Genomic DNA, 26,022 nt, shown 5'->3' with positions numbered 1-26,022 from the left:
GTATCAATAAAATATTTATATATATATATATATATATATATATATATATGTATACATACGTATATATGTACATAGGATTTTATTTGCACAAAACGTAATATATAGACATTTAAGATTTTTGTGACTTTATAAAAGTTTGAATATTCAGATGTGACTTTGTCCTCCGAGCATTAATAATATTTTATCATAGAGAAGACAAAATTGATATGCTATTTATTCTTGTTAATGTAAAGTCTTTACGCCAGAGACATGATAATTAAAAATAGAACAAAACACAATGTACGTCTGTTTCTCTGATGTGAATGCGGAAAATAAATAATGCCCACTTCGATGTCCTATTCGGCTGTTTCATTTCAAACGCCCTACAACTACAATCCTCTCTACCGACACCCAAAAACTTGTAACACTACAAACATTTTAATCCTACCACACACCACTCATCCTTATTTGTAATTCGAAAATTATACATGCATACATATGTATGTACATGTACATACATACATAAAATAAAAGATTTTAAATGTTGGTAAAATGATTTGTATTTCTTTACTATAAATTGTATCAAATATGTTACAATTACATACATTGATTTTATAGAAGACATACATTGCACAATATAAAATAAATTAATACTATGTATTTTATACTTAATTATAATATCAACTCATACAAATGACTAGGTATGTTATTATTCTCTAATTATGAATATAAAAAATGTAGTCCATTTACGATCTATCATTTTTGAGGGCAGGATTAAGGTCGGCAAAATAGCCATGAGCCATAGCTTCGTCTGCCGATATTCTATGAATAGGATTACACACAAGGAGATGTTGCAATAGGTCACGGCCTCGATTCGAAAGCTTGGGCACGACTTGCGAAAAACTCATACTCGGATGATATATTGGGAATGGTTTGTAGTCTGGAAGTTGCGTGATTCCTGACCAAGTCTCATCTGTGGGTGTACCTAAAAATTGAAACATTTCATTGTTAAAATCATTAACAAAACTTAATTCGAATGATTTGAGTGTTATGAATTGAAATAAACCTAATAGTTTGAAGATTCTCTTGAGTTGATCATCTACATCAGAACCTGGAAATAGGGGTCGACCCGCATTTGCAAGCTCGGCAAAAATACAACCGGCCGACCACATATCGATACTGGTAGTGTATAATTTGGCACCGAAGAGAACGTCCGGTGGCCGGTACCACAATGTGACCACTTCAGCTGAATAACATTTGACGGGTATTCCAAAGGCTCTAGCCAATCCGAAATCGGCAAGTTTCAGTTCGCCATTTTTATTGATGAGTAAATTCTGCGGCTTCAAGTCTCTATGCAGGACATTATGGCTGTGGCAAAAAGCGAGACCTCTCAGCAACTGATACATGAACGATTGCACTACATCCGAGTCAATCTCTCCGTTTAGACTGTCGAAATACTTCTTGAGGTCTTGGTCGCAGTGTTCGAAGACTAGTGTTAGTTTCTTGTCGCTGTGGAGTACGTCGTACAGTCGCACAATATTCTTGTGCTTTAGCTCCTTGAGAAGACAGATCTCTCTGAGCGCAGATGAGGGTACTCCTTCGTCGTCATCATCCAGCCTGACCCGCTTCAGCGCGACCACCTCGTGCGAGTCGCGACTCTTCGCTTTGAAGACGGTTCCATAAGTACCCTCGCCGATCTTCTCTAATTTTTCGTATCTTTGCATTTCGACTGAATTTTTTTTATCTTATTCTATTCTACTCCACGCCGCTCCACTCCACACTAATCAGCTCATGCAGGTATGAGTCAACGCGCGCCTCCGACACATGTCAATCTGACAGATAGACAGCTTGCTCTTAATAATCTTAGCACATCTATTAGCGGCCATAGATCGCACTTCTTATAAAATCTAGGCCTTTATATATCAAAAATTAGACATGGAGTGAAAATATGTATGCGTGGTACTTTTTCTATTTAAAAAGCCTTAGTTTAACCACAAAATGTATTTCAAATTAATCTTAAGTTGTTTGTAATGTACAAATTTACACATACCAACGCACTGATTAAAAGTTTGTGCCCGTTTTTAAAAAATATGACTTTCGCCAAAACACTTACAATAATTTTCAGCTTTGAGTTAATCGTGTGATTTCTAATAGATTTTTATTTCATTATAAAGCTAGTAAAATACTACAATTTCCTAGCATTATAAAGAGTAAATTAATGTAATTAAAATAAATTACTGCTACCGAGAAGTATTTTGACAATATTTAAACCGATTAAAGGTCTGTTCATACCTAGTCAGCACGTACCGACTTCAGCAGGTATCCGGCCGTACGAAAAGTATTCTTTGGTACAGTTTGTATGGGTATATTCATACCAACCGTCACGTTTACGCCACGGCAGGCTTTCAGCAGTACCCGACATTTCCTGTTCATACCTTACAGCAACATCCGTCAACGTATCGTATCCGTTTTTTTGGCCATCTTGGAAATATACACGCGAATTACGTGCCATGAGTCTGCCGCTTTGCTGTTTTGGACCAATTATCGATAGTGACAGTTGACAGCTATTCAATCTTTCGACATGGTTTTGGCGCAAATATTTAAAAAAAAAAAAAATTTTTTACAGAAATATTTAAAAAAAATTTGTCCATCACCCACGAGTTTCTTATACAGTGTCAAAAACTCTCCTTCTGTTTTTCTATTTTTTAACATGGGATGCACATCAAAACGCCTCCGTGCTTTTTTATTGCCTTCTTGAGCATCTTCTTCCAACAACAACGCGATTATACATAATTTTTCATTCGATAAACGGCGAAATATATTTGCTGACTTGTATTCTGACGTTTGCATTTCTGTATGCATTCATATTGTAAGTACTCGACAATACGACGTAAGCAATATTGCGCCGTATCGTCATGGCCTGTAATGTATAAGTAAGCCGATTTTGCCTTGCACTCGGCCAAAGTGCTGTGAACGTGACGTGACCGCGACGTGTAGGTAGATATGAATAGAAATGTAATAAAATGACATATTTGAAACGGAGTCGTGCAGTGCTGAAGCCGTGCAGTGCTGTTAACCTTTCCCTTACGGTGCTAAAAAATTACGCGTGCAGCGGTGATGTCGACTCAGTCGTTCTAGAAATTCGTGATTTTAAAGTCGGATAAATATGAATATTTAACCATTTTTCCTTCTATTCATGACTATAGTAATAGTCCGTATCTATATAAATGAATATATATGTATCAATATTGGTAATATACTGCTAAAAACGATCTAAAAAGCATGAAATTGAAGACGCGTGAACGACAATCCAAAAGGGCCGCCCATCTCCAAGTGAGGACGAACACTAGGCCCCCACTCCGCGACTCGCTGATTAGTGATCACGCCACATCCGCCAGAATTACGCGATGATTCAAAACCTATGCGTAAAAATATATTCAATTTTTTCATCAAATAAAATAAAATATGTTTATATGTACTTTTCATGTATTTATTTTCACAATAATAATTTTAATACACAAATACATAAATTGATAAAAAAAAAATGAGAAGTAAACGTAAATAAAAAAAATATAAGACAATAAGAAAACGTTGAAAATTAATTGATAAATATAAGTATTCATCCTTGCTATAATACAAGTAGACAATTACAAAAATTACAAAATTCACATGAATGATAAAAATATAAATTTTATGTAAATGTAAGTAAAGAACAATAGCATCAAAAATGTACGAAAACCGAATAACAATAAAATTAAATATTTGTGTCCATTACATAACAATCAGAGCATGAAATAATTTTTTGTTCAATTCTGTGCGTTATACAAACAGGCTTTTGACAAATATAGCACAATAGCCGAGTTCTTTTTTTTATCATTGGATAAGGGCAGAATCTACAGTTTCTCGTTTGCACTCTAGAAATGGTAGATGTATTCTCCGATATGCCTTCTTGCGGAATGTTAGTGGAATGTGCTTCTAGTGATTGTCGATCATACTGCGATATAACCATATCAATAGCATCCTGTTGTTGTTTATGGAATTTTACTGTACTTTTTTTTCTCCTTACAATATTGGGCATAGCTAATTCCAAACTAAGTTCTCTAATAAATAATTTTCGTCGACTTCTGTTATTCGCCTTCCACTCTGGATATTTCTGCGCCCATAGCAAATATGCATTTAGCGCAGCTATATCCAGCATCTCCATAAACACTCTAAAAGGCCATCTTCTTGTTGATCTTGCACAAGAATACTCACTTGTCATTTTATCGCCGGTATCTACTGCGCCTTTTGTTTTATTATAAAACATTATTATTTCCGGCTTCTTTTCTTCATGACTACTCACTTCACTGTCATGAAATTGAGTAGACAATAGCAAAACTGCTTTATTTTTTTTTTGGTACATACGAAACTAATGTCTTGGTTGATGTAAAACCAAACAAGCTACTGTGTAAAAGTCTATGTTTCGATGGTAAAAATTCTTTGGGAATTTCCCGTTTATTTTTACGTAGGGTGCCAGTTAGAGTTAGCCCTTTATCTAAAAGGCTATCAGCTAATGCCACCGAAGTAAAAAAGTTGTCCGTTGTTACACCTCTATTGGTGCCATATTGCGGTTGAACTAAATCCATCACTACACGATTCCCTTGATTTATCTCTCGGCAATTATTAACCATACCTGTATAAACCTGTATATTTAATATATATGCTGTTGAAGAGTCAGCCGATACCCACATTTTTATTCCATATCTACCGGGTTTCGACTTCATATATACGCGGAATGGGCAATTGCCTCTATAGGTAGCCAAACGTTCATCCACAGTAATGTTGCAACTTGGAGAATAATTACGTTTACATTCTTCTACAAATTCATTAAAAATTGTCCTGATAGGTTCTAATTTATCAGACGACACGTGTATTTTTTCTTGTCTGGTTTCTTTGTCGTCAAAACGAATTTGACTGAATATTGTGATGAACCTATCCCAAGACATAGATGCCGTAAAAAATGGTTGGCAAAAAGCGCTGTCATTAGTCCACAATTCATTTAAGCTTAATTTTCGGGTCCTATTTCTGCCAGACGCAAGCATTATTCCAATGAATGCAAGCAATTCTTCTGCCAATATCGGCTCGATAATTTTCGTGGATGTACGATGTAACTGACGCTTCGTTTGTTCACATATTTCTCTCACCATATTTGAATTTATAAACAAAGAGAACATTTCTCTAATAGTATTTACAGGAGTGCTACCATTTATAAGTCCTGAATTTTCGGTAACAATATTGCACTCTCTACGTCTTGAGGGTGATGGTGGTAATGAATTCCATTGAAATCCATGATTCGATGTATACACTTCTTCGTCTTCATTTTCACTGGCCTCTAATTCCGAATCTGTATCTTCCATATCTTCAATAAAATCTTCCGTATCAGTAAAATTATCATTTATTTCAAAATCGAGATCGCTATCATATTCCTCTTCATTCATCAAATTTCTTTCAGCCATTTTTTTCTAAAATTAAAATTGTCTTTGAAAATATAAATATAATATACAATGTAGCATAGCAAATTAAAAAAAAATAACATTAAATAATTATTACCGTATTTCCTTTATAATAATCAAGAAACACAAATAAAGTGCTGGTCCACACGGTACAAAAAAGCTCCGAAACGAAAAAACAACACGCGCGCACCGAGAATGGGACACGACTGAAGGAAAAAGCGTAATAACACACACTGCATTTGTGCATTATGCCCGATTCTTCGATAAAATATTTTTTTCTGTTGCGTTAGATAAATACGTGTATATTATAATAATTCTATCTAATACATTAATGTATTGCCGAGGAATACCCAAAATATGAACTCTGTATTTAGTATATTTACAGAGATATTCACACAATTAGAGTAAATGTCGACTATGTTTCTATCACCGGTAAGGAAAGGTTAAGTATGAACAGACCTTATATATGTATAATAACTCTTTTATAATGCTCTAGATCTGTTCCGCAAGAAAACGGTAAAAATAAATTTAGAATGGTAAAGAAAAAAGTAATAATTAAACTGTATGTAAACATGATACATACATAAAATAAAAAAAATATTAAATCATTTGGCAAACTATGACAGGTTATGTCGATCTATCCTTAAAAAAATATTTTACGATTCTAAAATATATATTTTTTTTATTCAATGGCTTGCTTAGAACTATTTTTATAGCACATATCTCTGTAAAACTCGTTTATCTTACGGTACGAATTATTAGAAAGGACCACCTTTTATTGAATTAAGGTCTGTTCATACATATCCAGCACGACCCGTATCCTGCAGGTGTCATGCAAGTGCGGATAGTATTCTTTAGTACATTCTATATGGACGCGCATGAATGCGTAAATGCGCATGTGCGAATAGAGTATGAATACGTCCATATAATGTACCCAGTGCCGGCCTTACACCCGATGGCGCCCTCGGGCAATTTTTTCTAAACACCCTTAGAAAGAACTTTCGCCTTTGGCGCTCTAATAAAAAAATTTGAATGGCTTTTGGCGCTCTAATTTTAAATTTTAAAGCACCTTTGGCGCATCGTTCGGCACCCTAACTTATTTGGCGCGCTCGGGCGCCGCCCGACCTAGCCCCCCCCCTAAAACTGGCACTGAATGTACCAAAGAATACTATCCGCACTTGCATGAATCCTGCAGGATACGGGTCGTGCTGGATAGGTATGAATAGACCTTTATTCTTATACGTTTATTTCAAGAATGTATGCGCGTCGCAATTTTTTGATAAGCTCATATTTATTGGCTTTAGCTTTCACCGAAAGTGTTCGGTAAAAATCAAATATGGAAATTGCTTATCCTGGAAGTCGGAAAACGTATGTATGTACATCCTTTTTTTCAATATTGTTTATTTTATAAGTTCCTGACGAGTCTTCGTATTTATTAATTAATTTTTAAACATATTAAATCCCTCCTCGCCCTTAAAAAGACTCCTAAACTAGTCAAAACTTTTGCCTCCCCCCCCTGAAGAAAGCCATAATGACGCCCTCTTACATTTTCACTTTTTTTTTCCCTATTTTACACCTTTTGCTGAACTGGCCCAGGAGGCTTGACTGTATGTGAAGGAATATTACTTTTAAATAGCATTCATATCTATTATTTATTTTAATTATTAAATTAAATTGAAATGATGAATTCATCAAACCATAGAGGGACGAATACCAGCCATGACAGTTCAGTGGCAGTAGTCATCAGTCGAGTAGTCGGCACTGGGCGCGGGTGTACGAGTGTACGAGTGTACGAGTGTCTGTCAAGATGTCAGATAAATCAGAGAGCAGTTCGTTCGAAGATCTGGCGGCGGCTGCCGAGCTGGAGGCTGCACCCCTCACCTCTCCCGACGCCTCTGACATCCCCCAATGGTTGGACGTTCTCGGCAGCGGACATCTACTCCGAAGAGTATGCTACAATTCAACCTCCATACACTTTGGAACTCATTCAGCCTAAAATAATCTTATCATAATATGTATTTTTCATAAAACTTCTGAATGTTTTAAATGCATTAGCTTATATGAAATATTTAATATCTACTCATTTTTACGAAGTGTGGACATGATATTTCGTCAGTATTGAAAGCTTTGAGGTTTTGAACTTAGTACATATCTTTATTATTTCAGACGATTACAGAAGGCAAGTCTGATTTGAGACCACTACGAGGAGATATCTGTTACTTAAATTACAAAGGCTGTCTCTTAAATTCTACAGTTATAGAAAATAAAGAAAATTTTGAAGTTCAAATTGGCGATGGAGATGTGAGTGTATTTTCTTTTTTGTCGGATTAAATCATTTACGTATATTGTTTTATTGGTTCGCACTTTATACTTCAGGTTATTCAAGGTATCGACTTGGTTTTGCCCTTGATGCGTGAAGGTGAAATTTCCGAACTTCAAATATCGTCAAGATTTGGATATGGAGAAATCGGAATGGCTCCAGATATACCGCCTCTCGCTGAGCTTTTGTATACCGTTGAATTAGTTAGCTTTAAGCCGGAGCCCGATTTGGATACTTTCTCAATACAAGAGAGGAAAGTAATTGGGTAGGTTTCCTTTTAATTATTTTAAATGAGTAAAAATGAGATGTTATTAATTTTTTTTCTATTTTAGTAATAAAAAGCGAGAACGAGGTAATTGGTGGTATACCATGCAAGAACCGATGATGGCTATTCAATGTTACAGACGAGCCATTGAATATTTAGATGAAACTAAAGGTGGTATTACAGACCCGACTGCTGATGGTAAAATAGAAGTAAGTTTTTCAATTACTTAATAAATATATGTAGAAGCCATTTTAATATCATAATTCCATTTCAGTTTGCTTCCGAAGAATTGCACTCTCTTTTAGATGATAGAATAAAAGCTTATAATAACATGGCTGCTGCACAGATGAAACAAGGGTCCTACGACATAGCTCTCGGCAGTGTTGAAAAAGTATTGAATGTTCAACCTAATAATGTTAAAGCTTTGTTTAGAAAAGGAAAAGTAAGATGTGATATTATTTTGCAGTGTGTGATGAATTTTCAAGACAATATGACTAATTCGATTTGTATTACAGATACTCTCTTATAAAAATGACGTAGCCGAGGCTTTGAAAGTTGTTCGAAGAGCTTTACTTCTATCGCCAGACGATAAAGCTATAAAAGCTGAACTGACTCGATTAGAAGAGAGGGACAAAAAGGACAGTCAAAGGGAAAGAGATTTAGCTCGTAAAATGCTCGGTGGTCATTCTGGTCCAGAATCAAAATCTGGCTCAGGAAAAGGAGAAAAACCCAAAAAAGGGGGCGGGAAGAAGGTTTGAATTTTATACGAATTAACTAAATAATTAGTACAATAATTTTCTAATATCAATTTTTTTTTCAGATAATAGTATGGGGTTCGGTGGTCTTCAGCTTAGCAATTGGAGTTATCAGTATAGCTTTGTACAAGTATAAAATTGTGTAAATTTCAAAATAAATTATGTTATATGGGTTTGGGTGCTGGCAATGTTACACGGTACATTTCTTAATGTGTGTATAATAACATACATATTGAATATTTTTATTATAAATGCATTTCATATTCAGCATACACATTTTTTTTTTAATAAATAACAATAGACGCTTCGTAGCGACTAAATAACTATTGAAGCAAGTTAGCATTTCGCTATATTGTATGTATATTAATTTATATAGCATTTGTTTAGAAATGTTTTTGGCAGATATTTAAATGCCAATTTGCGAATAAGTCGGTGGTAAAGTCTAGTTTCCAAATACTTACTGATAATGTCGATGAATCAAAACAGCAAGCTTTAATAATTCTTTAGCTCATTAGAACTAATGAGAAGTGGCTGATTCCGAATTTGAGCATTTTTTGATTTTATATGAAGCATTGAGTATGATAGGACGAAGTATATTTTTTGTATGTTTTTATTTTGTAATGCAAAGGGACACATTTTAGACTGACTTAAATCTAGCATTTGCGGTGAACTTTGCCATTGATTATTTTTAAAGACCAAACTATCGATTAAAAATTCACCTCAATAGACTATTTACAATAAAATAATTTATAAACGTAGAAAATTTTGATATAATGAATACAATTTCTACATGCCATAGATTATTGAATTTTTTCCTTATCTAATCCAAACCTCATATCTGAATTAATACATTTACATGGGCATTTCGCAACATGTAAATATAAGGAAAGGTTTTAATGTAAAAAATTGAAATGGAATTAGAATTTATTTAAATCTGTGCATATATTTTGATTTAAACAAGCTTACAAATCCGCGTAAAATAAGTCACAAGAAAAACAACACTTTCATATTGTATATTATACATACGATAAAGTTTTAATAGATCATGATAAAAATGGCTGAAAATAATTTATTAAAAATATTCTATATCACAAAAATACATATTAATACATTTAAGGATTCTTTTTGTCAAAATTATCAATGAAAGTTACTTATATGTAATATAAATCTACTTCCTTTTTGTAATTACTTTAAATTTAGTTTGTAATCGCATTTTAGGATACCATTCCTTATTAAATGTATTTTATGCTCAAATTGATGAGAGGTATTTGTGGATATTTTTATATATAATATATTATATAGTATTTGTTGTCGAGTAATTTTATGTTTTTTTTTTATTATAAATAAAGCATTGGAATGAGTTTGATATATTCAATATTAAAGATACACAAGTAAAAAAAACCTTCATATTAAGGCTCACTATCACATCACTTTCAAACAAAATTAACAAAAATATACAACCTATATTCTTACTATAAACATCACTTTATAGTATAATCCACAGTTTACACCAAAAAGAGTAACTTTAAATTTCTTTGGCTATCAATGTCTACATATTATATATGTGAGCGTGAAGAAATCAATCTTCAAAATTACGCGTATCGCTTTTAGTCTTTACATTTTTTGTTTTGCTCGATGAGGCGAGTCGTTCCTGCCACAAAACTGTACAACAGAACACCATCATAATCAGCATAGTTGCCATCGTAAAGAATGTGCTTGTAAATTCAAACAGTAACTTGGGCGAAATAACTGTCCATACGAACAAATGGTATCTAAGTATAGAAGAAACTATAGTGTAAACTAGTAGTACAAACATCCGGTGCGTGCTCACTATAGCCAAGTTTTCCTTAATTCGAACCAGAAATCTAAAAATAGTACAATAGAATTAAAGTAAAAGAAATTATTATTGAAAACATAAACTGAGGAATTAACATACTTATCCCATTGATTATTTTCTTGTACTAAATTTCCAAATAATAAGAAACTGGACAAAATAGGACCAGTATATGTATGGATACCCATTTGTAGGGCGATAACAGGTGGAATGTAAGAATCTAGACCGATATATCCAGATCCTATATCAACAGATGCCAAACTATTGGAATTTCCCTAAAATATATTATAATAATTGAATGAATCATTAATATCTTATATAGAATAAACGAATTTGTTAACTCACTTGATAGAAATAAAACAACGATCCCATCCATATATGAAATAGTGTTTTGCAGAAAACATTTTTTCTTGAAGATTTTTCTTTGTACGTCGGTAAAATCGAATCAAACTTATGATCTAGTATTCTATTGACTATTTTGCTGGTAATGCAAATACTAGGCACTAAAATTAAATTGTGTGGTCGCAAATACAGAGAACACACTAGCATCATCACATTGATAAATACATTTGTCCTGGATTTCATTAGCTTCATTCGGAAGCTGACTTCAGTGTGTATTGATGATAATAGAAAGGAACTAGAGGAATCCACTTGACCAGGAACATTGTATTTTTGATGGTTTTTAGCACCAAACGCATAATTTTCACCGACATATGTAACTTTAGTTGGATTTGAACTTCTGCTCTCTACGCTAACGACGCTTTTAATTTCTTTTTCGATATATTGCTTTGAACTCCATATTTCAATTAATATTATGATTAATATAACCACCCAAAATACGCGAACAATATAATTCTCATTAAAATCTAAATAACCATAGAATGGAATATGTATCGACTGAATTGTAACTCGGTATAAAAATATACAAAGCGTAGCAGCAATAATTAACACACAGTTTGTTTTGTATGGAATTAGCGTTGTTTGTAAATTGTTCTGACATATTGCTATAGTACTGAATAGTGCTGAAATTAAATTAACACAAAGGTTCAATATATAAGAGTGCAATTACATATTTTTTTACGTTCATATTATATTTACCAGCTATGGAAAATAAAGATAAAATTTCTATATTCTCATCCTTGGTAAGCCAATCTCCAGCATCTGGCAAGAATGCCCATTTATCGCCTGTTTGATTTAAAGTTCTTAAAAATCTATGCAACATCATAAGCAGCATCCATTGAGGCCAAAGAGTCTTTGCCGTTTTGTCCATTTTCGCTGACAAGCTTTCTTTATCTTGAACTTCAGTAGCGTTTTCACTCTTTTTACGATAATAATCCAAAAGTACTTTTGCCGTATAAGCGAGAGTAAGAAATGTTACTGTTGTCCAAAAAAAATACCAAATTTGATGTTCTTCTTCGATAAAACTCGTGCCACCGTAAGTTACAGGTTGTACGATAGTACCGACGATCAAGAAGACCTCGATAGCATTTAAAATCCACATTTCACCTATGTTCTTAATGTTGTTACGAATGTTTCGAATGATGACAAAATTTGTCGCAAGGATTGCAATGATCATTCCAGCTCCGGATAAACTCACAATGTTTACCTTGCAAAGGGAGCTTTCAGTTTGAGATACGCCACAGACTACAGTGAACAAAGAACAAGATATGCAAACGGCTACACACATCATAATAAGCCTTGTTTGTAAGTTGCTCCTGTTGAAATGGTACATTTTATTACTATTTGTATCGTCTTCTGATTTGTAGGTTACGATAGTAATTAGAATCTGACATAAAAAGGTCTAAAAAAAGAACATGCATTTAATTTTGGAAGGAAATTTTTGAAAAATAATAAAATTATAGTACTTACAGCAAAGATAGTGAATATTCCTAAAACGATCGCAAACATATCAAATTCAACTATAGATTTAGTCAAATAATGAGACATATTATTCAATGAACTTCTATATAAACCGGCGGCCATTTTTGATGAACCCGTTTTGGTTGGGTCTAACCAATCTGCATGATGTTTAACTGCTGATAAGTATTGCTTATAACATTCTGAAAGCAAGTTAATTATCAAATTATTATGTTCTTAAACAACAATTCAATTAAAAAAGTATTTTATATACCTTTTTTATAAGCTTCTTCCTCGCCTAAAATTTTTATAAGCGCATCTACATTCATTTTTGCATTATAATGTAAAGTGTATAACGATTCTTTAGACAATAGATCGCCATTTTTTGTTAATATCTAAAAAAAATAATCTAATTAAAAATAAATTCTTATTAATCAACAAAAAGTGCAGAAAATGTGTACCTGTGGCAAAATTTGACCTGTACTTCCTCCCGGAAATGGAACACTTAACAAGTAACTCAATGTTGGGGCAAGATCTATTTGATCTACTTCAGAAGGATGCCTATAATTAAAATACATCAAAAGTATTTTTTTGTACATATGGATTGTAATAGCATTTGAAGTATTTAATTTCCATTACGTAGGTGAGCATCCTTTGTTTTGTGTCAATACTAACGGCACTATAATTTCACTGTGAGACGCCCCACCGTGACTTCCCGAGTCTTTCATTCCATGATCACCACATATTATGAGAATAGTCTCTTCATCCTAATAAAAAAATATATACAATCAATACTTATACAATATTAAATTTGGATGTTTATTTTATGTATGTACATTATAGCTACCCATTTTCTGGAAGCATTCATTATCATTTCAACGACATTATCCATTTCTAACATTTTAGGAAAGACTTTAGGACTAGACGGTCCTTCTAAATGACCAATGTGATCTAAGCCTAAATAATGCAATATCATCAAATCCCAATCAGGTTTGGCCGGGGACAGCTCTTTTGGTAAATGCCGAGTAACATTCAAATCAACCTGTTTTAGAATGAAATTTGTTTTAAAGTTGTCTTGCAGAAGTTACTACTTACATGTATGGAATTTGATACCTCTGTAAAATCGGACACGTAAAATGATGTTGTTCCATCACTTCTCATGAAAGAATTCGGAAACAGACGCAGCCAAGTGTCGTCGCCATAAAATACGAGAGTCCTTTTGTTGTATTTGGCTTGATTTATGAAACTATCTTCAGTGACAGCTGAACTACCAAAGTTCAGCGCAACGTCTATAAAATTTGAAATACTGCCAGTAGTCATTGCCTGAAAATAAAAAGAAAATTATCACAAACCATATTGAATTTGAAAAAAAAAATTGTATAATTATATGAAAAGTGAAAGCGAAAAATAACAATTCAAGCTGAAAAGTTTCGTTTTGTCTCGTGAACAATTCTTAGCATATGCAATTTCACGCGTTGTCTCATGAATAATTTCATGCATCTTTTTTGTACAATATACAAAACAAACTTACATATGTATTTGTAAATATAATAGTAGGCAGTTGCAGAAGTTATTTACTGTCATGCAGATTGCTTTTAGATAAATATACAATAAAAACCATGAAGTTGGGGATGTCAAAATTGATGATAGGCAAAACCAGTTGCAATTATGGGATAGATTTCGATTAGAATTTTTCCATATATTTATGTATGTAAATAGTAAATTATAAGACAAAGGGAAATTGAAGAGAACGGAATATCAAACGTGATAAATGATTTTAAATATACGTATATATCTACAATTAAATCTAATAGTTTATTCCAATATAACATGTATGAGAGTTATTCACTACATTATTGCATATTAAGAAATAAATATTAGATGCTAATTTTATTTATTTATATATTTATGTACGAGGAATAAACTTTTAGACATTTTGATAAAAAATAAATTCAAAATGACACTTGCAAATACATCTCTCCACAAATTTACTGTCCTCCTCCATTGCGCTTTGTCCTGCTTCAATACTGTGGACTATATTGAAAACATATTAAAATAAAGTTAACCATATGTAAACCAATATATAGTAAAATAAGAAAAAAAGAGGAAGTAAATTTTCCGCACAACATAAATACATAAAACATGAATAGTAATATTTAAGAATACCTTAATACGTGGCATGGTGACAGTAGGAGGCTCAGCTTGCGCTTTATATAAACATGCTTTTCCATCTTTTATCAAACCGGCCGTATAAGGCATGTATTTTTCACTCATGAAATCATATCGAAGAGCGTCAATCACCATAAGTACAGTTCTGGTATGATTTCTAACATACAATTTCTTTGCATCAACTCTGTAATGTATTAAATTTATTCATATTCAAAAGAAAGACTACACAAAAAAATCAAAAGTAAATGATACAATAATATACTAGATTGAAAAAAACAAACCCAATATCTCCAATTTTAGTCGGTAAGTCTTCCCAAGCGGAATCCGAACCTCCATGATATTTGAGTGGAAAAAATCCGTATAGAAAAATTATAAATCCACCAAAAGCAAAATAAAGGGTCAGTAGAGACACCCACTGCAACCGTACCACTGGCAGAAGCATTTCAACTGCAATTAGTACTAGAATTGCAACTACACCAGGTGTGGTTGCCGAGAAATCTAGTGACTAGTGAGCCGATAAGGCAACTTAAATCACGCGATAACTGAAAAGCCATAACCTAGCATGCCGATTATATTACAGGTCAACTGCGACAATTTGCTGCACTGTTTTGCAAATGCATTGTTAAATAAAAAAAACTATCTCGATTGCAACATCTAAATGTGCATGTAAATTGATATCATAAAACGTCAGACTAAATTTGACAGCTAAAGTTGCGCAAGCGCGAACAACATGTTTTGAACTAAACGCTGCAAATTTAGGCCATACATTTTTTATATTATTTGCTTTATATATAAAAAATGGGTCTACCTCGCGGACCCGAATGTGAAACGCCTGAAAACGCAAATATCGGAAGGCAAAGATCAAAAATTGAAAGATCTTAAGTCGAAAGATAAAAAAAAGGGTGCATGGTAAACGGTACATACTCACATACTTTGCGCGAGCAGGATACAACAGGAACAAGAGGAACAGGCCTTTCCTCCCGTATTAATGTGCGCGCGCAGAATACGGGAGGAAAAGCATGTTCCTCTTGTTTTTGTTGTATCCTGCTCGCGCAAATTAAGTGAGTATGTACGTGAGTATGGACCGTTTACCATGCACCATTTTTTTTATCTTTCGACTTAAGATCTTTCGATTTTCGATCTTGCCTTCCGATATTTGTGTTTTCTGTAATTTAACTTTCTGTCTCGTCACGTAGACCCCTAAAAATCTATTAATGACGCTTGAACTAAAACAATATTCTTACGAATACATTTAATTAGTTAGTACTTAACAGGAGCAGTTTTGAAGAATTAAAGGGCTTTCATTGTCAGTACATACATAAGTACACGGTTTTTATTTAAAAACTTACAAATCTTTGTGTTTGATTGCTATATACATATTCTTATATCTAAATAATTTCCTCTACGTATTATATTCCTCTTTATATATGTATGTATGTGATAATAGGAAATTTATGAAAATATAAGAAGTCAATTATTTAATAAATTAAAAAAATGTTTATTTCAATTAACTTTTTCATACAATACGTATAAAAGTAATGGATCTGTATTTGAACATTAATAATAGGAATATGATGAAAGGAATTAAAGGAAGATAATAGGATAGGCATAGCATAAGTGAAATATGGGAAAGGAATCAAGGAAAAGGATATCATACAGCACATACATTCATAATACATACGTATTTGATCTCGAATGTTTATATACAAAAAAGAAATTACCAATATATTTTATAATACTGATGTTTTTATAGTATTATGTTTGTAAAAAAATATACAAAATATTTTTGTTTCGTTTATTTACAAACACCATTAATTAGATGTTTCAACCTTGACCTCTTGCTGCTTGCTGGGTCCTGTCTGAGTGATGGGAACTACTCTTTCGGTTCCTGGAGGTGGTAATGTTTTCTTCGGAGAGGTGATAGTGAGGACACCATCGGACGAAAGGCTGGACAAGACATCATTAACGTCATGTCCTTGAGGAAGGATATAACGCCTGGTAAATTGACGTGAAATGAAGCCATGTTCGTCCTGTTTCTCCTCGTGCTTGCCTTCCACAATCACACAATTATTCACTGTCTTTACAGTGATTTCATTTGGCAAGAATTGCTGTATATCCAGAATGACCTTAAAATTTAAAATTTATTTTTGAGAATTTTAATTAGATACTGGTGTATTTATATAATGGGTAAATAATATTTACTTGGAACTTTTCTTTATCTAAATTGATTGTGGATGCAGATTCTTGTCTTGTCAAGTTCTGCGCTCTCCATGGCCTGAAGTATGAATTTCTAAACATGGTATTGGAGCTGGGGAAGCTGTTGAGTGAAGACAGGAGGTCGTCACGTCTCAATCCAAGACCAAATTGTTGGTCCATGATACGAGAGGGCCTCTCACGTTCGAAGTCCTCCCACCAGTCGCGGAACATCAGAGGTACAACAGACATATCTGCAAAAAAAAAAATTAAATTAAAACATTTCATTGGTGATTAATCGAAGTACGGAAAGCGGTCGGTATATTTTAGGTCGTTGTCAGTGTAAATGGATGAATAATAAATGCTATTTTCGATCGACGCTCAGAATCGGATGCATAATACACTTATTCCGAGAACATTTTGGCCTGGATCCATAACCCGATGACTAATAGTCACCCTACAGGTGTTACTATGTGGGACGAGTTGAATGTAAATAAATAAAATAAAATAAATGCTTCAGAAGTGCAAAATATGACATTTTCGAATAAGCTCACCGATTCAAATTGAATGTGATGAAAATTAATTATATTTATTTAATATGCCTGCATATACATATATAATATAATATGAAGCATTTTTATGAATTTAAATTTTATATTTTATATGAATCGTTTTTCCAACAAAATTCTTTTGTTTTTTTTCTTTAGTTTTCATCGTACTTCTCGTTGGGTGAACATTATATGGCGTCGAATTAAATTATTTTAAAAAATATTGAAGAGAATTCTCAATCAATATTTCACATTCTCAGGTGAGATATACATAAGTCTTGTAATCAAATAAATGAGCGTATGTGATTTTTATACAAAAAAAAATGAAAATGATCATTGGCTATGCAAAATTGGTATTCGACAATGACTCATCTCAATGTTAAACTGATCAAGTGATTCAAAAGAATGTGGATAATTTCATCGCATTTCTTCTGCCACTTATGTATTTGCTATATGCAAATATGTAAATTGAAATAGTTAACTGTATCATTGCCTATTATAATTCATTTCAATCATATTCATCGATTAAACATTAAATACGTATTCTATTGAGGAACATTTCGAATTATTTATATTATTATAGTAATTTTAAAATAGGCTATATTCAGATGTTTATTATTCAACCTTAGCAACCAACGAATATGACATGAACATAAGTAAGTTATTGTAGTTACATACCACACTGTTTTTAAGTTAATTCAGTTCGTAAATATAAATGTAAGTAAGTGTACTTAATTATGAAAATGATTGAGTCAGTTTTGGTTTTTGTTTTGTAATATTATGTGTACTCACCTAAGGTTTATAAATACACGATACAAAAATAAGAAATATAATAATATTTCGAGTCTCGTCGACTCGAATCGTTTTCACTATGTGACGGCCAACTCGAAGCTCTCGAAGCTTTTATAAGCTTCATACTCGCCCACGCTCTCGTGGAGTTTTCTGGTGGAGATCGCTGAAACATCAACACCAATTTAGCAAAGGTGGACACGAACATTCACAAATATTCCACTTCGAGACTATTCCTGATTTCCTTCGTGCGAAGGTGTCAAAAATAGGGGTGACACCTCTTAACGGCATGCGTAATTTTCAGCTTGATACACACCTGGAAATTTTTCATAAGTGATGCATAATATTATATCTACGTATATAAAGGTATTTATTATAATACGTAAAATTTTTATTGTGATTTTATAAACAAAATATAAATTCATATGTTAATATGTAGTATTTTATATACGAAATGTTACACAAAGTCCATTGCGCTCAAAGAAGTATCGAACGCGGTTTGCTCGGCATAATGAGGTGAAATAGGAAACGGAATACATGTGTGAGAAGTATGACAAGGGTAGAATAGATTAAAATGGCAATGGTCGAATCGTGTAGATAGAAGAATGGACAAAAGGTGGACAGGGGAAATGCTGTAATGCAGGGCCGCACCTACTATATGTACAAATTAGTGCAACGCACACAGGCGGCCGAAATATAAAGGCGGACGAAATAAATGAGAGTGAAATAGCGGGATAGCAGGTATAGCTTCGGTCCGCATAGAGTTGGGTATTTTATTTATTTATTGAAAAATCAACAGACAACAGATGTGGAAATGCATAAAAATAAAGAATAAATTTAACAAAATAAAATAGCATTTGAGCCCAATTATAGATTTTTATAAATTACGTAAAATGGTACATAGAGACAAACAAACGAAAAAGAAAATAATAAAAACTAAAACATTACTTAAGCATAACTAAATAGAACAGTGCATAACTAAATATAAAGTGATATAATATTGGATAAAGATTATATAATAGAAATAGAAAATGGATCAATCAATCAAAACTCTCCTGATGGCAGTCCTGAATTGATGCTAGGAAATACCGAATAGATCAACATCATTCAGCTCCCCGTTAAACATATGTACGATAAACACGCTGTAGATAGGAATATTTTAGGGAATTGGTTTTGAAAGGATTAAGTGAAAAGAGTGCAATATGTCTAGAATACCTAGCTGGGATCCTGAAACCGATTATCTAATTTTGATAATTATGTTCTATTATCTTTGCAACTGCCAGATGTATTTCTTCTAGGATAATGAGTATTGGTTGGTCATCGAAAGAACTATGTCCTAGATGTGGGGTTGGGGGTAAAAACATTTTATTTTCATGAATTCACTTGAAAACGTTCAGTCTCTCTTGTCGTCTAGTCCTGTTCAGAACTAAACGTTTTGGTTTTCTGTCTTTTTTCTGGTTAATTTTTATTGTGATTAAAATTTCCAACACTTTATTCCGAATATATAAATATGATTTATACAAATGCTGATAAAATTTAAGAGCGGCCGATTTAAGTTTGCACATAGGCGGCCGAACTCCTAGGCGCGGCCCTACTGTATTGGTACCCGAGATAATGTAAAACGGTGAAAGGAAGGGCGCAAGGAAGATGGGTGGATGATATTAGAAAATTATGTTGGATGAGATGGATGAGAATTGCGCAAAACAGAGACGAATGAAAGCGTGGTGGAGAGGTCTTCACCCAGCAGTGGATGGTGAATGGCTGAAAATGATGATATATCTGATGAAAATGACGTATGTTTATGTGTATGTATGTGTTTATGTATATATGTATGTACATATGTATGTATATATGTATATATGTGTATTTTGTATATTGGTGTGTGTATGTGTATCTGTGTACATGTATACACATATACATAGATATGGTATATGTTTATTTAATTGTTATTGGCCAGGAAGGCGCATTGGGTTTACCTGTTAGGCCTTCCTGGTATAAATAAAAAATAAAATAAAATTTGTAATATAAACCGCTTATACATGGCTAGTCTAATATTAATTAAACATTTTATTAAATTTATTTGAATAGTTTTATTTTATTTAAATTTATTTGAATATGCTTTTGTTTTTTTTATTAAATTTAACGTCACGGATTCTACGATCCAAAATTTACATACAAAGTCTCTTTCGAAATAATATATTAGATATCGCTATCGATCGTTACATTTATCATGTGAACTTAAAATTATTTAGTGGTATTATTATGATGAAAATAAAAAATTGATACACATCCCTTAAATTCTATATACATAACATAAATGTGACATTCAGAATACAAATAGAATAGGGTTACAAAAAAAAGTTTATTTTTGACTATGTTTACAAGCTATTTTTATCGTGTCTATTTTAACGCTACTTTACATGTCTTCTAACTGTTAAAAAATGCTATCTTCATCTTGTTAGTATATATTTTATTTTAATATTCGATACGAAAATTTTTGTTACAATTTAAAAATTTATATAAATGTTTTTTTTTTATGTTTCAGATTTATTATGATCGTCAATCGACTCGAAACCATGAGGGCTTGAAAGAGGATGCTATAAGCATGTGAGTAAGTTTAAATTACGGTTACAGATACTCGAATATATAATATGGACTTATTTATTATACAATTACAATCAGTAATTTACAATTGGCAAATATCAAAATATTGGCATGAGTTCAAATACATAAGATTACAATGCTTTTAACAGTTTACGTGTGCTTCTATATTTAACTAATCGAACTGACGTGCCTACAAAAGTGAAATTGTTTACACGAATCTCGGATTGCGATGCAATAGTGAAATTTCGTTCTTATATTACTATTTTTATTTTAATACGCATACATGTGTAGCGTAATATATGCATGTGTATGTATGTACAACGCAACCCACTCTATCCATCCATCCATCCATCCATCCACCCCCCTACCCCCGCCCCGCATTGTTCCCCTCGTTCCCGAGTGAATTTGTAATATTATTTTTGTAGCGTTTTGGTATAATAAATGGCGTCTGGAGTCGGGCTATACCGGTTAATTTATCTTCCATCGGCCATGACACAACACAATAAGAGCGCCTGCCTCCCAATTCGGGCGCTCGAGATAAATTCAAATTTGCCGGATTCCGAAGCGCCCCCACTTCCTACAGGAACCAAATTAAATTTTGTAACCACATCGGGCTCGCACAGTGGCGTTTTCAAACATGAAATATTGAAAATTGAACCTAAAGTTAAAAATATATACACCAAATTTACTAAATAATGAACACACGTTGAAAAAAAATTTATAATTCACTAATCTTTAATTGATTGCGATGAAAAATACTTCAAGCAACTTGACGATCACCAGTAGACAACGCTACTGAGAATAGCACTTCACTTTGTATAGACAATTATTTACAAATTTTATAAATGAGTTTACTATGTATAATAATAAAATTAAATAAGATATATGTATGTATGTATGTTTGGATGACGTTTTGATTTAACTTTCGTGAATGTGTAAAGGGCATTGAATTGAATTCAATGTAAATATGTACACATACGTAGTAAATGTATTGGCCGAGTGCGCCACTGCTATTCGCTGGTTACATTCGACGTCGATAGGTGTCTATTCAGCTCGAGTATCGTAACGTATCGGTTTGAATATAGGATCAACGTATAGCGAAGTTTCGAACCAATAATGGCCCCTCTACACCCCCATATCCCTCCCCTCCCCCCCCCTATTCGGTATAATAAACGGTATTCGAGCTGTCGGAAAGCTGCTGCCGCCATCACATCGGTACATCATCAATTACCCAACACAGGGATGTACAACTGTCGATGTGCGATTCCTGTCTACTGTGTTTGTATGGGTTTATCGACGTGCAAGTTTCGTCTCGATGCTAGTAATTATATTTACTGTTTTCCCAATAGAGGGCGGTGTACGTGGTTCGAGTTTTGTCGAGATAAATTTACGATATCGATCAATAAAAAAATGGAGAAACATACGCGTTTCTCTGGTGGTAAGTGCTTCGGCTTAGCTTACTATCGATATAAAAGTAGGTGTCTATGTTTTATTTTAGTTTAAAAATAGTTATAGTAAAAATAGTAAAAATAGATTCTTTAATTTGAACTTACGACCAAAAAGTGCATCTGGTTCAGAATTTCAAAAATCAAAATACGTAGGAGTAAATATTTTATTGAGATTTATTTTTGGACGTTGAGAATTTATTAGCCAATTTTTCATTTGAAGCATCTTTTATATAGAGGAATGGATTTTATTATGATTAAATTGTTATTTTTGTATTACATATGTATGTATGTATGTATATTTAAAGGAGGTCTTTAGGTATTATATAAAATTTGAAGTTTATAAAAATGAAGTTTAAAAAAAATGTCAGCTGCCTACTTTGAATAATCTTGAAATGTTGACTTATTTTTTACTTTCGTGTACAAATATGTACCAGTGGCGTGCCGTCATTGGACTAGAGGGACTAAGCTAGTCTTCTAAAATATTTTACCTAAAATTAAAAAAATATTAACGATACAATTAGGCACAAAAAAAAATTCAAATCATTTTCCAGATTGTTCACTCGGATTAACGAAGTTCAGAAACCGGAATCAGCCCTATCTGAGGTGGTGGAGTGGTAGTTGATTGTTATGGTATGGTTTGTCGCGTCGTTCACTTGCACGTCGTACTCACCGTCTCGGTTCTGTTCCCCTAGCGATACTGGATCATTTTTACGTATGGGCGTTCCGTCGAAAACAAAACATAGTTAATTTACTCGTCTCTACAAGCATTTATGGAATTTTCACTAAGGATATTTTGATTTGTGTCTATAAAAAATCATTCTGAATTATTTTTTTTTTGAACCAATTGAAGTTTCTTCCAGAGATGTTATAAAATTTCAACATTCATAATATTATAAAATAAGAAAGATTTTCAGCATGTTTCGTTGTTCGGCAACTAAAAGCGACAATCTCCAAAAATACGTCAAGAAAGATTTTGGGCGGAGCTTTCATTATTGCTGGACTCGTGCTTACTTGCAATATTGGAACGATTTGAAGGATAAACTAAGGATAACGATAAACTTGATTTACTCACACAAATAATAAATATAATCGTTTAAATAATCTGTGGAATCTCTGTGTAACCTACAGATATAAAATTTGTTTAGTGTAGATATTATTGTAAAGTTTGTTGAAGTTTGTTTGTTAAAGATACTGTTGAAGCAGAATACTGTATTAGCAATGAATTAAAAATAGCATTAATTTCGTTTTTAAAAGAGAAAATAATTATATTATCAGATGTCCTACAACATTTATTTAATCCAATTTAAGTCAATACATTGAAGTTTAGATTTCAGGCAAGATGATGTTACATTAGAGATGTTAGATTTTTGGGGGCTCATTTTGATGTATTTTCTGAAAGAGTCTTATACAAATATTTTGGGCAAAATAAATGTTTTGTTATTTTTATCAATTTTTTTTAACGTTTCGTTTTTTTATACACCTTTTCATATATGTAAAAACCTTTTGAATTTAATAATAATAAATGTCAATCTAAAATGAATGTTTTACTAGGTTATTTTTATATCAAAATATAATGCCATAATATAAACTTTTTGATACTTTCTAAATCCTCGGTGAATTACCGGTAAACCGGTAATGACTCATATTTTTACCGATTTCCCGTTAATGCCATCTTCCGTTAATTTGCATGCCCTAGTTGTGTCAATATTTGAAGAAATATTCGAGATTAATAAAATATGAAATATTCGCGCATACATACATACATACATACGTAGTATGTACATATGAATAAAAGTATGCCGACGAACACTTTTCTTTAAATGCAATCAATTGTGTTTGCAGATACACATACAAACGCATTAAAATTCACATTGTTAACATTCGCAGGATATTGATCTTGCGTTCAACATCGACCCGAGAAATTTATATTACTAAAGAGCGTATGCAAATAAGATGATGGCGAGGATGAGACGAGACGGTATGTGTGTGGATTTATGTTGAAAGTCGTAAAAGTTAGCCTCCATTAGCAGTATTGATATGTATTCAGATGTGCACATACATGCAAGAGTTATTTATTCTTCAGTGAAATAGTCATTCGCAAGTCGGCGACATCGATGCAACAGAATTTAATGGAATGGTACTCGATCGCATCCAAACGATATCAATGTCACATTTGAATACAACGTTGTTTGATTTTTGAAGAGAGTGCGTGTACCAAATCGTTGCATTGTGCAAGGTGCAATATGCACCGGTCAACTGGCTCTCTTGAGGAGGCAATGCACTGACGAGACCCGCTAAGTATCTCAGCAAACAATCTCTCTCGCCTTGGACTACACTTCATTACAATAATACACACAACCATACGTGAGAACTAACATATCCGTCGTCAAATCTATTAATCGATTATTTGTTCGGAATTTTTTTTTTCAGTCATCAAATAATAACTACACAATAGTGGAGTAAGTATTTCAAGTTTAAGGTCTCGGATACTTGCTGTGAAATTTATCGCATTTTCAAATACATGCATACATACATATGCATGGCTCAAAATGAACATTGGACGCCGTGGGAACGCCGCTCCCTTTCGTGAAATCTAGAAATGTAGCGCTCCCTCTCGTGAAAAATCCAATAATTCCGTACCCTTTCGTAAATTTAAAAATCGTTCAGTCTTGTATGTTTTTCTGATGAGAAAACTTGAATTTAGCGAACGTATCAAGTAAATTAGTAATGATTAATTTATATATACATATTTGTGTAAAGGTACCATTTATTGGCCCGGCAAATAAAAAGAATGCCCCTCTCTAAAATAGCTCGCACGACAGATTCGGTTTTCACCCGGCAAATCAAACGTAAAATAGGTAGCCAGTAACAAAAATAAAATTTGACAAAAATAAATACCGACTCTAAAACCTAATCTTAAATTAATAGGGCCAACCCTAATTTAACCTAACCTAACTTAACCCTTAAATAAATAAGTGTTGGCTGCTAAGATATTACGATTACCCAGTGAAAATGTAACTGGTTATGAAACGTCAAATTTAATTTTTGTTACTGGCGACCCGTTTGACGTTTGATATGCCGGGTGAACGCCGATTCTGTCGTGCGAGCTATTTTAGAGATGTTGATTTGACATTAAATGTCATTTTGACATTTTTCGTGTAATTTATTTTATAGCCGTGTCAAAAATATTATCTCTTTTTGTAAATCTGGTATTTTCATTTTTCGAAAGAAATCCGCAAAGCTCTAAGGCCAAACACGGTGGACGAATCCTCTTTTTGTGTAATTGGGTCTATTTATAGTGTGCAAAATATATGTACACTTAGATAATATACATACATAATTGTGTCGGCGAATTTGTTGTTGATGATGTTGGGCCCTTATAAATTACGTATTCGCCCATTCACCACGACGCACTACGAGCTAGTAAACATTTTGTGGATGTACTTAATGGATATTGAAGGGTTGTTAGACATGAAGGAGGTGGAGGAGCGAGAGGGAAGGGGAGTGTGCCTTCATTAATCAGCGGAAAACGATTATTCAAACAGTCTGCTAATGTCAGTGCTGTACCGAACCGAATACGTATATTTTTTTCTCACAGCCAATACACTACTAGATACATACATACATGCGTACGTGTATAGTGTTGTGTAATTTCAAAGAAATAGATATTTAAAAAAAAGTCATCAAAAAATAGCGTATGAAATAAATTATTTGTTTTAATATAAATTAGAACGCATAATTTATAAGTGGATATGGGTACATACTACGT

At 33.0% G+C, this 26,022-nt stretch overlaps 4 protein-coding genes across 5 annotated transcripts; 1 reads left to right on the top strand and 3 right to left on the bottom strand.

The window, feature by feature from the left end:
- Window positions 1-519: 519 nt before the first annotated feature.
- On the bottom strand, window positions 520-1,859 carry Cdk5 (Cyclin-dependent kinase 5). The gene is made up of 2 exons (XM_077442008.1): window positions 1,046-1,859; window positions 520-964 (listed from the first exon to the last, which is right to left on the bottom strand). The coding sequence occupies exons 1-2, from the start codon at window positions 1,701-1,703 to the stop codon at window positions 726-728; spliced, it is 897 nt and encodes a 298-aa protein (XP_077298134.1). The 5' UTR covers window positions 1,704-1,859; the 3' UTR covers window positions 520-725.
- A 5,337-nt stretch (window positions 1,860-7,196) lies between these two features.
- Window positions 7,197-10,172, top strand: zda (peptidyl-prolyl cis-trans isomerase zonda). Its single transcript, XM_077442308.1, has 7 exons — window positions 7,197-7,419; window positions 7,638-7,772; window positions 7,848-8,056; window positions 8,124-8,265; window positions 8,331-8,498; window positions 8,572-8,808; window positions 8,877-10,172. The coding sequence occupies exons 1-7, from the start codon at window positions 7,279-7,281 to the stop codon at window positions 8,955-8,957; spliced, it is 1,113 nt and encodes a 370-aa protein (XP_077298434.1). The 5' UTR covers window positions 7,197-7,278; the 3' UTR covers window positions 8,958-10,172.
- On the bottom strand, window positions 10,143-15,413 carry PIG-G (phosphatidylinositol glycan anchor biosynthesis class G). 2 transcript variants are annotated; one of them, XM_077442306.1, is made up of 14 exons: window positions 15,229-15,413; window positions 14,953-15,118; window positions 14,669-14,855; window positions 14,471-14,536; window positions 13,616-13,825; window positions 13,350-13,544; window positions 13,142-13,269; window positions 12,964-13,063; window positions 12,777-12,897; window positions 12,515-12,705; window positions 11,744-12,446; window positions 10,991-11,667; window positions 10,748-10,920; window positions 10,143-10,676 (listed from the first exon to the last, which is right to left on the bottom strand). In XM_077442306.1, the coding sequence occupies exons 1-14, from the start codon at window positions 15,233-15,235 to the stop codon at window positions 10,391-10,393; spliced, it is 3,210 nt and encodes a 1,069-aa protein (XP_077298432.1). In that variant the 5' UTR covers window positions 15,236-15,413; the 3' UTR covers window positions 10,143-10,390. The 2 variants fall into 2 exon arrangements, with proteins under 2 accessions (XP_077298432.1, XP_077298433.1); XM_077442307.1 differs by lacking the exon at window positions 14,471-14,536.
- Window positions 15,414-15,913: 500 nt separating this feature from the next.
- Window positions 15,914-18,517, bottom strand: l(2)efl (lethal (2) essential for life). Its single transcript, XM_077442345.1, has 3 exons — window positions 18,205-18,517; window positions 16,874-17,118; window positions 15,914-16,797 (listed from the first exon to the last, which is right to left on the bottom strand). Exons 2-3 carry the CDS (start codon window positions 17,114-17,116, stop codon window positions 16,483-16,485), a joined length of 558 nt encoding a protein of 185 aa, XP_077298471.1. The 5' UTR covers window positions 17,117-17,118; window positions 18,205-18,517; the 3' UTR covers window positions 15,914-16,482.
- Between the last annotated feature and the right edge of the window lie 7,505 nt (window positions 18,518-26,022).

The sequence above is a fragment of the Arctopsyche grandis genome, chromosome 12, assembly GCF_051622035.1.
Source record: "Arctopsyche grandis isolate Sample6627 chromosome 12, ASM5162203v2, whole genome shotgun sequence".
Taxonomy (NCBI): Eukaryota; Metazoa; Arthropoda; class Insecta; order Trichoptera; family Hydropsychidae; genus Arctopsyche; species Arctopsyche grandis.
The sequence above is the reverse complement of the archived record's forward strand: the minus strand, read 5'-3'. Positions and strand labels throughout refer to the sequence as shown.

What these genes read in the sequence shown, in the direction of transcription:
- zda (XM_077442308.1), top strand. Translation starts at nt 7,279, where the DNA reads ATGTCAGATAAATCAGAGAGCAGTTCGTTCGAAGATCTGGCGGCGGCT. An exon ending in GCGGACATCTACTCCGAAGA is followed by an intron (nt 7,420 to 7,637) that starts GTATGCTACAAT and finishes TTATTATTTCAG; the next exon opens with ACGATTACAGAAGGCAAGTC. An exon ending in CTTTGTTTAGAAAAGGAAAA is followed by an intron (nt 8,499 to 8,571) that starts GTAAGATGTGAT and finishes TTTGTATTACAG; the next exon opens with ATACTCTCTTATAAAAATGA.
- PIG-G (XM_077442306.1), bottom strand. An exon ending in TCACCATGCCACGTATTAAG is followed by an intron (nt 14,537 to 14,668) that starts GTATTCTTAAAT and finishes TTTTCAATATAG; the next exon opens with TCCACAGTATTGAAGCAGGA. An exon ending in TGAATGCTTCCAGAAAATGG is followed by an intron (nt 13,270 to 13,349) that starts GTAGCTATAATG and finishes TTTTTTTATTAG; the next exon opens with GATGAAGAGACTATTCTCAT.
- Cdk5 (XM_077442008.1), bottom strand. Translation starts at nt 1,703, where the DNA reads ATGCAAAGATACGAAAAATTAGAGAAGATCGGCGAGGGTACTTATGGA. An exon ending in GAGAATCTTCAAACTATTAG is followed by an intron (nt 965 to 1,045) that starts GTTTATTTCAAT and finishes TTCAATTTTTAG; the next exon opens with GTACACCCACAGATGAGACT.